This window comes from Oncorhynchus kisutch, linkage group LG21, assembly GCF_002021735.2.
Source record: "Oncorhynchus kisutch isolate 150728-3 linkage group LG21, Okis_V2, whole genome shotgun sequence".
NCBI classification, from domain to species: Eukaryota; Metazoa; Chordata; class Actinopteri; order Salmoniformes; family Salmonidae; genus Oncorhynchus; species Oncorhynchus kisutch.
The window spans coordinates 44,268,877-44,280,425 of NC_034194.2; the positions used below are offsets into that span (position 1 = coordinate 44,268,877).

Here is an 11,549-nt window from a genome sequence, read left to right on the forward strand (position 1 = left end):
GGGGTGAGGACATACGACAGAGACTGTTACAGGGGTGAGGACATACGACAGAGACTGTTACAGGGGTGAGGACATACGACAGAGACTGTTACAGGGATGAGGACATACGACAGAGACTTACAGGGGTGAGGACATACGACAGAGACCGTTACAGGGACGACAGAGACCGTTACAGGAGGTGAGGACATACGACAGAGACTGTTACAGGGATGAGGACATACGACAGAGACTGTTACAGGGATGAGGACATACGACAGAGACCGTTACAGGGAAGACAGAGACCGTTACAGGGATGAGGACATACGACAGAGACTGTTACAGGGATGAGGACATACGACAGAGACTGTTACAGGGGTGAGGACATACGACAGAGACTGTTACAGGGGTGAGGACATACGACAGAGACTGTTACAGGGATGAAGACATACGACAGAGACCGTTACAGGGACGACAGAGACTGTTACAGGAGGTGAGGACATACGACAGAGACTGTTACAGGAGGTGAGGACATACGACAGATACTGTTACAGGAGGTGAGGACATACGACAGAGACCGTTACAGGAGGTGAGGACATACGACAGAGACCGTTACAGGAGGTGAGGACATACGACAGAGACTGTTACAGGAGGTGAGGACATATGACAGAGACCGTTACAGGAGGCGGGGACATACGACAGAGACCGTTACAGGAGGTGAGGACATACGACAGAGACTGTTACAGGAGGTGAGGACATACGACAGAGACTGTTACAGGGACGATAGATACTCTTACAGGAGGTGAGGACATACGACAGAGACCGTTACAGGAGGTGAGGACATACGACAGAGACTGTTACAGGAGGTGAGGACATACGACAGAGACCTTACAGGAGGTGAGGACATACGACAGAGACCGTTACAGGAGGTGAGGACATACGACAGAGACCGTTACAGGAGGTGAGGACATACGACAGAGACCGTTACAGGAGGTGAGGACATACGACAGAGACTGTTACAGGAGGTGAGGACATATGACAGAGACTGTTACAGGGATGAGGACATACGACAGAGACTGTTACAGGGATGAGGACATACGACAGAGACTGTTACAGGAGGTGAGGACATACGACAGAGACCGTTACAGGGGTGAGGACATACGACAGAGACTGTTACAGGGGTGAGGACATACGACAGAGACCGTTACAGGGGTGAGGACATACGACAGAGACTGTTACAGGAGGTGAGGACATACGACAGAGACTGTTACAGGGGGTGAGGACATACGACAGAGATTGTTACAGGGATGAGGACATACGACAGAGACTGTTACAGGGACGAGGTCATACGACAGAGACTGTTACAGGAGGTGAGGACATACGACAGAGACCGTTACAGGGGGTGAGGACATACGACAGATACTGTTACAGGGGGTGAGGACATACGAAGGAATGATCTCACTAGCAAGAACAGGGAGTGTTCACTACTCTGTGTGTGTGTGTGTGTGTGTGTGTGTGTGTGTGTGTGTGTGTGTGTGTGTGTGTGTGTGTGTGTGTGTGTGTGTGTGTGTGTGTGTGTGTGTGACAACAAGACGGGTCAGATAGACAGTGTTTCACCTTCTTAAACAACAGGTCATTAAACCACACGTCAATCAAGATTAAGAGTCACACACTTAACACATTAACATCTATTACACAGGTTTTGGGAGGCATTATGAAGCATTATGCAGTTCCTATGCAGCATTATGAAGCATTATGCAGTATTATGAAGCATTATGTAGTAGTATGAAGCATTATGCAGTTCCTATGAAGCATTATGAAGCATTATGGAGTTCCTATGCAGTATTATGAAGCATTATGTAGTAGTATGAAGCATTATGCAGTATTATGAAGCATTATGCAGTAGTATGAAGCATTATGCAGTTCCTATGCAGTATTATGCAGTTCCTATGCAGTATTGTGAAGCATTATGCAGTTCCTATGCAGTATTGTGAAGCATTATGCAGTTCCTATGCAGTATTGTGAAGCATTATGCAGTTCCTATGCAGCATTATGAAGCATTATGCAGTTCCTATGCAGAATTATGAAGCATTATTCAGTATTATGAAGCATTATGGAGTTCCTATGCAGTATTATGCAGTTCCTATGCAGTATTATGAAGCATTATGGAGTTTTTATGCAGTAATGTGAAGGATTATGGGTACCTGTAGTTTGACGGCTCTCTCGTCTTCGCTGTTGACTTCCAACAGGTCATCGATGTCTATCTCCACCTCTGGCATCTCCTCTTCCTGGAAATAAACATCAAAAATCACCATCACCATAAATCATCATCACCACTATAAATCATCATCACCATAAATCATCATCATCGTCATCATCATCACCATAAATCATCATCATCACCATAAATCATCATCATCACCATCTTCATCAATCATTGTCATCATCATAATCACCATAAATCATCATCACAATAAATCATCATCACCATAAATCATCACCGCCATAAATCATCACCATAAATCATCATCATAATCACCATAAATCATCATCATCATCATAATCACCATAAATCATCATCATCATCATAATCACCATAAATCATCATCATCATCATAATCACCATAAATCATCACCACCATAAATCATCATCATCACCATAAATCATCATCATCATCATCATCACCATAAATCATCATCACCACCATCTTCATCAATCATTGTCATCATCATAATCACCATAAATCATCATCACAATAAATCATCATCATCACCATAAATCATCATCATCACCATAAATCATCATCATCATCATCACCACTATCACCATAAATCATTATCATCCCCATAAATCATCATCATCATCCCCGTAAATCATCATCATCACCATAAATCATCATCATCACCATAAAGCATCATCATCATCACCATGAATCATCATCAGTCACTATAAATCATCATCCTCATAAATCATCATCATCATCACCATAAATCATCATCATCCTCATAAATCATCATCATCCTCATAAATCATCATCATCATCACCATAAATCATCATTATCATAAATTATCATCATCATCATCAGTGTAATAATGTCTCCATAACAGAGAAGACGTCTGTTAATGTCATCATGTCAGTCAGTCTCTGGGCTGCGTTGGGTAATGATACTAATGGTTCCATGCTTAACCAACCAACGTCACTCTCTGTCTGACACCACTACAATGATCAAACCCTTTGTCTGACACCACTACAATGATCAAACCGTTTCTGTCTGACACCACTACAATGATCTAACCCTTTCTGTCTGACACCACTACAATGATCTAACCCTTTCTGTCTGACACCACTACAATGATCTAACCCTTTCAGTCTGACACCACTACAATGATCTAACCCTTTCTGTCTGACACCACTACAATGATCAAACCCTTTCATTCTGACACCACTACAATGATCTAACCCTTTCTGTCTGACACCACTACAATGATCAAACCCTATCTGCCTGACACCACTACAATGATCTAATCCTTTCAGTCTGACACCACTACAATGATCTAACCCTTTCTGTCTGACACCACCACAATGATCTAACCCTTTCTATCTGACACCACTACAATGATCTAACCCTTTCTGTCTGACACCACTACAATGATCTAACCCTTTCAGTCTGACACCACTACAATGATCAAACCCTTTCAGTCTGACACCACTACAATGATCAAACCCTATCTGTCTGACACCACTACAGTGATCTAATCCTTTCAGTCTGACACCACTACAATGATCTAACCCTTTCTGTCTGACACCACTACAATGATCTAACCCTTTCTGTCTGACACCACTACAATGATCTAACCCTTTCTGTCTGACACCACTACAATGATCTAACCCTTTCTGTCTGACACCACTACAATGATATGACTGCCTTTCATTTAACCGCCAGACTGGTTTCGTGTGTGTCTCTCTCTCTCTGTGTGTGTGTCTCTCTTTCTGTGTGTGTGTGTGTCTCTCTCTCTCTCTCTCTCTCTCTCTCTGTGTGTGTGTGTGTGTGTGTAGCTGCAGGGTTGTGTTGGTATTCAACCTCATCATTAGTCTGACTGAGAGAGGGATTAACTGATGAAACTACAGCACACGGTGTGTATGTGTGTGTGTGAGACTGGTCACCTCTGAGTCCCTGACTCTCCTCCTACACTCTGAAATACTCCTTCTTAAAGAACAGCAAGATAATATCCCGTGGCTTTCTGAAAAGAGATATATTCTCTTGTTCTCTGAGAGAGAAAGATATTCCCTGGTTATTTCTGACAAAGCTCTTCTGAGTTTCAGATATCAGCTCCATACCAGTCGCAAACCTTCAGCTTCATACCAGTCTCAAATCTTTAGCTTCATACCAGTCTCAAAATCTTCAGCTTCATACCAGTCTCAAACCTTCAGCTTCATACCAGTCTCAAACCTTCAGCTTCATACCAGTCTCAAACCTTCAGCTTCATACCAGTCTCAAACCTTCAGCTTCATACCAGTCTCAAACCTTCAGCTTCATACCAGTCTCAAACCTTCAGCTTCATAGTCTCAAATTTTCAGCTTCATATCAGTCTCAAACCTTCAGCTTCATACCAGTCTCAAACCTTCAGCTTCATACCAGTCTCGAATCTTCAGCTTCATACCAGTCTCAAACCTTCAGCTTCATACCAGTCTCAAATCTTTAGCTTCATACCAGTCTCAAATCATCAGCTTCATATCAGTCTCAAATCTTCAGCTTCAGATGAGTGGTCATATGGGATTGGGGGGGGTTAAGGTTAGAGTACAGGTTAGAGAAAATAGGATTTTGAATGGGACTGAATTGTGTGTCCCCACAAGGTTAGTTTTGCAAGACTGTGTGTCTGACCTGTTGTTACTGACTACTGAGCAGCCGGAAGCGTGTTGTGTTCAGTCTGCAGCTATAGTCTGATGTGAATCAACTCAGACAACCCCAAACAGATGACTCACACATGTCTGTCTGTCTGTGTGTGTGTAGGAGAGGAGTGGAGCATTAAGGCTCAGCCCATCACAACATCAAATAGACTATCTCTGTCACACACACAGCAGGGTAGACATCCACACTCATGCCACACAGCAGGGTAGACATCCACAGTCCTGCCACACAGCAGGGTAGACATCCACAGTCCTGCCACACAGCAGGGTAGACATCCACAGTCATGCCACACAGCAGGGTAGACATCCACAGTCCTGCCACACAGCAGGGTAGACATCCACAGTCATGCCACACAGCAGGGTAGACATCCACAGTCCTGCCACACAGCAGGGTAGACATCCACAGTCCTGCCACACAGCAGGGTAGACATCCACAGTCCTGCCACACAGCAGGGTAGACATCCATAGTCCTGCCACACAGCAGGGTAGACATCCACAGTCCTGCCACACAGCAGGGTAGACATCCACAGTCCTGCCACACAGCAGCGTAGACATCCACAGTCCTGCCACACAGCAGGGTAGACATCCACAGTCCTGCCACACAGCAGGGTAGACATCCACAGTCCTTCCACACAGCAGGGTAGACATCCACAGTCCTGCCACACAGCAGGGTAGACATCCACAGTCCTGCCACACAGCAGGGTAGACATCCACAGTCCTGCCACACAGCAGGGTAGACATCCACAGTCCTGCCACACAGCAGGGTAGACATCCACAGTCCTGCCACACAGCAGGGTAGACATCCACAGTCCTGCCACACAGCAGGGTTGACATCCACAGTCCTGCCACACAGCAGGGTAGAGATCCACAGTCCTGCCACACAGCAGCGTAGACATCCACAGTCCTGCCACACAGCAGGGTAGACATCCACAGTCCTGACACACAGCAGGGTAGAGATCCACAGTCCTGCCACACAGCAGGGTAGACATCCACAGTCCTGCCACACAGCAGGGTAGAGATCCACAGTCCTGCCACACAGCAGCGTAGACATCCACAGTCCTGCCACACAGCAGGGTAGAGATCCACAGTCCTGCCACACAGCAGGGTAGACATCCACAGTCCTGCCACACAGCAGGGTAGACATCCACAGTCATGCCACACAGCAGGTTAGACATCCACAGTCCTGCCACACAGCAGGGTAGACATCCACAGTCAAGCCACACAGCAGGGTAGACATCCACAGTCCTGCCACACAGCAGCGTAGAGATTAGAGGTTGACCGATTATGATTTTTCAACGCCGATACAGATTATTGGAGGACCAAAAAACCCGATACCGATTAATAGGCCGATTTTATTTATTTATTTGTAATAATGACAATTACAACAATACTGAATTAACACTTATTTCACCTTAATATAATACATCAATAAAATCAATTTAGCCTCAAATAAATAATTAAACATGTTCAATTTGGTTTAAATAATGCAAAAACTAAGTGTTGGAGAAGAAAGTAAAAGTGCAATATGTGCCATGTAAGAAAGCTAACGTTTCAGTTCCTTGCTCAGAACATGAGAACATATGAAAGCTGGTGGTTCCTTTTAACGAGTCTTCAATATTCCCAGGTAAGAAGTTTTAGGTTGTAGTTATTATAGGAATTATAGGACTATTTCCCTCTATACCATTTGTATTTCATTAACCTTTGACTATTGGATGTTCTTATAGGCACTTTAGTATTGCCAGTGTAACAGTATAGCTTCCGTCCCTCTCCTCCCTCCTCCCTGGGCTCGAACCAGCAACACATCGAGAACAGCCACCACATCGAAGCAGCGTTAGCCATGCAGAGCAAGGGGAACAACTACTTATTGGCCATGTTCTGTTATAATCTCCACCCGGCACAGCCAGAAGAGGACTGGCCACCCCACATAGCCTGGTTCCTCTCTAGGTTTCTTCCTAGGTTTTGGCCTTTCTAAGGAGTTTTTCCTAGCCACCGTGCTTCTACACCTGCATTGCTTGCTGTTTGGGGTTTTAGGCTGGGTTTCTGTACAGCACTTTGAGATATCAGCTGATGTACGAGGGGCTATATAAATACATTTGATTTGATTTGATTACTAGAAGGCTCAGAGCGAGTGACGTTTGAAACGCCACTAACTAGCCAGGCCATTTACACCAGCCTCATCTCGGGACTTGATAGGCTTGATGTCATAAACAGCGCAATGCTTGACGCACAACGAAGAGCTGCTGGCAAAACGCACTAAAGTGCTGTTTGAATGAATGCTTGCGAGCCTGCTGCTGCCTACCACCACTCAGTCAGACTGCTCTATCAAATCATAGACTTAGTTATAACATAATAACACACAGAAATACGAGCCTTAGGTCATTAGTAACCGGAAGGTTGCAAGTTCAAATCCCCGAGCTGACAAGGTACAAATCTGTCATTCTGCCCCTGAACAGGCAGTTGCCTAGTTAAATAAAGGTCAAATAAAATAAATAAAAAATGAATATGGTCGAATCCGGAAACCATCATCTCGGAAACAGAACGTTTATTCTTTTAGTGAAATACGGAACTGTTCAGTATTTTATCTAATGGGTTTATCCATCAGTCTAAATATTCCTGTTACATTGCATAGACTTAACTATAATAAACACACAGAAATACGAGCCTTAGGTCAAATCCGGAAACTATCACCTCGGAAACAAAATGTTTATTCCGTTCCGTATTTTATCTAACGAAGGGCATCCATGAGTCTAAATATTCCTGTTACATTGCACAACCTTCAATGTTATGTCATAATTACGTAAAATTCTGGCAAATTAGTTCACAACGAGCCAGGTGGCCCAAACTGTTGCATATATACTGACTCTGCGTGCAATGAACGCAAGAGAAGTGGCACAATTTCACCTGGTTAATATTGCCTGCTAACCTGGATTTATTTTAACTAAATATGCAGGTTTAAAAACATATACTTGTGTATTGATTTTAAGAAAGGCATTGATGTTTATGGTTAAGTACACATTGGAGCAACGACAGTCGTTGATTGATTGTTTTTTATAAGATACGTTTAATGCTAGCTAGCAACTTACCTTGGCTTACTGCATTCGCGTAACAGGCAGGCTCCTCGTGGAGTGCAATGAGAGGCTGGTGGTTAGAGCGTTGGACTAGTTAACTGTAAGGTTGAAGATTGAATCCCCGAGCTGACAAGGTAGAAATCTGTCGTTCTGTCCCTGAACAGGCAGTTAACCCACCGTTCCCAGGCCGTCATTGAAAATAAGAATGTGTTCTTAACTGACTTGCCTAGTTAAAGGTGTAAAAAAAAAAAAATCGGCAAAATTGTCGCCCAAAAATGAAATCGGCCCTAATTATTCGGCCATTCCAATTAATCATTCAACCTCTAGTCTGTTGGGTTGGTGGGTCCTGTGTAGTCTGACCCATTATGGTGTTGAGGTTGTGATCTGGGTCTGAGGTGGGTTGTTAGGAGGGGGTGGGGTCTGTTAGGAGGGGGTGGGGTCTGTTAGGAGGGGGCGGGATCTGTTAGGAGGGGGCGGGGTCTGTTGGGAGGGGGCGGGGTCTGTTGGGAGGGGGCGGGGTCTGTTAGGAGGGGGTGGGGTCTGTTAGGAGGGGGTGGGGTCTGTTAGGAGGGGGCGGGGTCTGTTGGGTTGGTGGGTCCTGTGTAGTCTGTCCCGTTGTGGTCTGGGTCTGAGTTGGGTTATTAGGAGGGGGCGGGGTCTGTCAGGAGGGGGTGGGGTCTGTCAGGAGGGGGCATAGTCTGTTAGGAGGGGGTGGGGTCTGTTGTGGAGGGGGTAGAGTCTGTTAGGAGGGGGTGGGGTCTGAGGTGGGCTGTTCTGCTGGCTTCTCTGGAGGAGTGTCCTGTTCTGTCACACATCAGCTTCCTCACCTCCTCCTTCAATACTGTTAGCTGGGCCGTGTGTTCCTCTGTTAGCTGGGCCGTGTGGTCCTCTGTTAGCTGGGCCGTGTGGGCCTCTGTTAGCTGGGCCGTGTGGTCCTCTGTTAGCTGGGTCCTCTGTTAGCTGGGCCGTGGGGTCCTCTGTTAGCTGGGTCCTCTGTTAGCTGGGCCGTGGGGTCCTCTGTTAGCTGGGTCCTTTGTTAGATGGGCCGTGGGGTCCTCTGTTAGCTGGGCCGTGGGGTCCTCTGTTAGCTGGGCCGTGGGGTCCTCTGTTAGCTGGGTCCTTTGTTAGATGGGCCGTGGGGTCCTCTGTTAGCTGGGCCGTGGGGTCCTCTGTTAGCTGGGTCCTCTGTTAGCTGGGCCGTGGGGTCCTCTGTTAGCTGGGCCGTGTGGTCCTCTGTTAGCTGGGCCGTGTGGTCCTCTGTTAGCTGGGCCGTGTGGTCCTCTGTTAGCTGGGCCGTGTGGTCCTCTGTTAGCTGGGCCGTGTGGTCCTCTGTTAGCTGGGCCGTGTGGTCCTCTGTTAGCTGGGCCGTGTGGTCCTCTGTTAGCTGCGCCGTGTGATCCTCTGTTAGCTGGGCCGTGGGGTCCTCTGTTAGCTGGGCCGTGTGGTCCTCTGTTATCTGGGCCGTGTGGTCCTCTGTTAGCTGGGCCGTGTGGTCCTCTGTTAGCTGGGCCGTGTGGTCCTCTGTTAGCTGGGCCGTGTGGTCCTCTGTTAGCTGGGCCGTGTGGTCCTCTGTTAGCTGGGCCGTGTGGTCCTCTGTTAGCTGGGCCGTGTGGTCCTCTGTTAGCTGGAGTGGAGTCCAGTCGTGCACGGCCACTCAGTAAACTTGGTGTTGGAGTCGTGCACGGCCACTCAGCAAACTTGGTGTTGGAGACATGCACGGCCACTCAGTCGTGGGTGAACAGGAAGTACAGGAAGGGAAGTCATCAATCAAATGTGTTTATAAAGCCCTTTTTACATCAGCAGATGAGGGGTTGATGGTCAGCGTGGCGTACCTGGTAAATTAAGGGTTACATTTTTAAAATGAAAATAGCGGATGTGTTGTTACCCTCACCACCTGGTTGAGGCCCATCAGGAAGTCCAGGATACAGTTGCAGAGGGAGGGGTTCAGTCCCAGAGTCCCAAGCTTGGGGATGAGCTTGGAGGGCACTATGGTGTTGAACGCTGAGCTGTAGTCAATGAACAGCATTCTCACGTAGGTGAGGGCATTGTGGGAGTGGATCCAGGGATGATGGTGTTGATGTTGACCAGTCTTTCAATGCATTTCACGGCTATAGATGTGAGTGCTACGGGGTGATAGTCATTTAGGCAGGTTACCTTGGTGTTCCTGGGCTCTGGGACTATGGAGGTCTGCTTGAAACATGTAGGTATAACAGACTGGGTCAGGGAGGCGTTGAAAATGTTATGTGAAGACACTTTCCAGCTGGTCAGCGCATGCTCTGACTACGCATCCTATTATTCCATCTGGCTCCAAGGCCTTGTGAATGTTAACCTGTTTAAAGGGCTTACTCATATTGGCTACGGAGAGAAAGAGCACACAGTCGTCTGGAACAACTGGTGCTGTCATGCATGGTTCGGTGTTGCTTGAGATCACACCGTCGTCCGGAACTCCTCCAGAACTTGCCTCGAGGCGAGCATTCAGCTCGTTCTGGATAGTCCTTGGTAGTAAGAATCCTTCCGGGTAATTTAGTCAAATATCAAAGTTTCTCTCTTTCTCTCTCAGCTAGAACATAACGGTGTGGCTGTCTTATGGCTACTTTGCATACAACCTTCCCAAAGCATTCTGGGAATGATGCAGGAACATTCTCAGCACATTTAAGGAACTTGACAACAACAAAAAGTTATGTATTTCATTACTTTAACAGAACGTTTCCTAAACGTTCAAACATGGTTACATTTCATTTGACATTTTGGTAATCTTTTAAAGGAATGTTCTCCGACTGGTTTGACATTAGGAATGTTCAGAGAACATTCTAAGAATTTGATTTAAAAACATGTACATTCCATTCTCAGTGTCAAAAAAAAAAAAAAAAAAAAACCTCTCTCTTCTATCTTCTATCTTGTTAAGTGTGTTCAGGTGGAATGGCCGAGTCCACTATTTGGCCAGACCTGATCTTAATGAGTGCTTGTTTCCTTTGAAATGGGGTCTGTTTATATAGAAACATGGCATTCATCCTGGTGACACAGCGGACTTTTCCCATGGATTGAAAACAGAAGACCACAGGTTAAAATCCCACTGATGCCGTGACACAATGAAGGAGATGCATTGTTGCTATTAAAATTCTTATTGAAACATTCAGTGAAGGAATTGACTCAAAAACCTCAAAATAACCTTTACCTTCCGTTCTCAGAGCGGCAATAAAACCTCCCAGTAAAACTTTCTATTTTACCAGTCAGGAAACGTACGGCTTCATTCCCCACAACCAATGTGAAACCAAACATATACCTTCCCACAACTTCCAAGGAACCAAATGTGCTAGCTGGGCTCTCTCTCTCTCTGACTGCTGCAGCTGTGTTAACTCTGACTGGCTCTTATTGGCGCAGGGATCTATGAAGCGAGCAATGAGAACACACACACTCATTACACAGACCCCAACCCCATGTCTGTTCTGGCTGGCAGAAAACACACAAAGACACGCTCGCTGTCACACATACACACAGCCCGTCATACCTCTGTGATGACAGACTGCTGTGTGTCACTAAGGGAAGGAGGTCAGAGCGAGAGGAGCTGATTGGTTGACGGAGAGAAGCACAACAT

At 46.2% G+C, this 11,549-nt stretch overlaps 1 protein-coding gene across 1 annotated transcript in view; it reads right to left on the reverse strand.

The window, feature by feature from the left end:
* LOC116356200 (protein phosphatase 1 regulatory subunit 14C-like) overlaps positions 1 to 11,549 on the reverse strand; it is a 90,077-nt gene that overhangs the window by 70,996 nt on the left and 7,532 nt on the right. Inside the window, exon 2 of the mRNA XM_031800525.1 lies at positions 2,181 to 2,264. Within this exon, the coding sequence (XP_031656385.1) occupies positions 2,181 to 2,264 (84 nt within the window). The remainder of the gene's footprint in view (positions 1 to 2,180; positions 2,265 to 11,549) is intronic.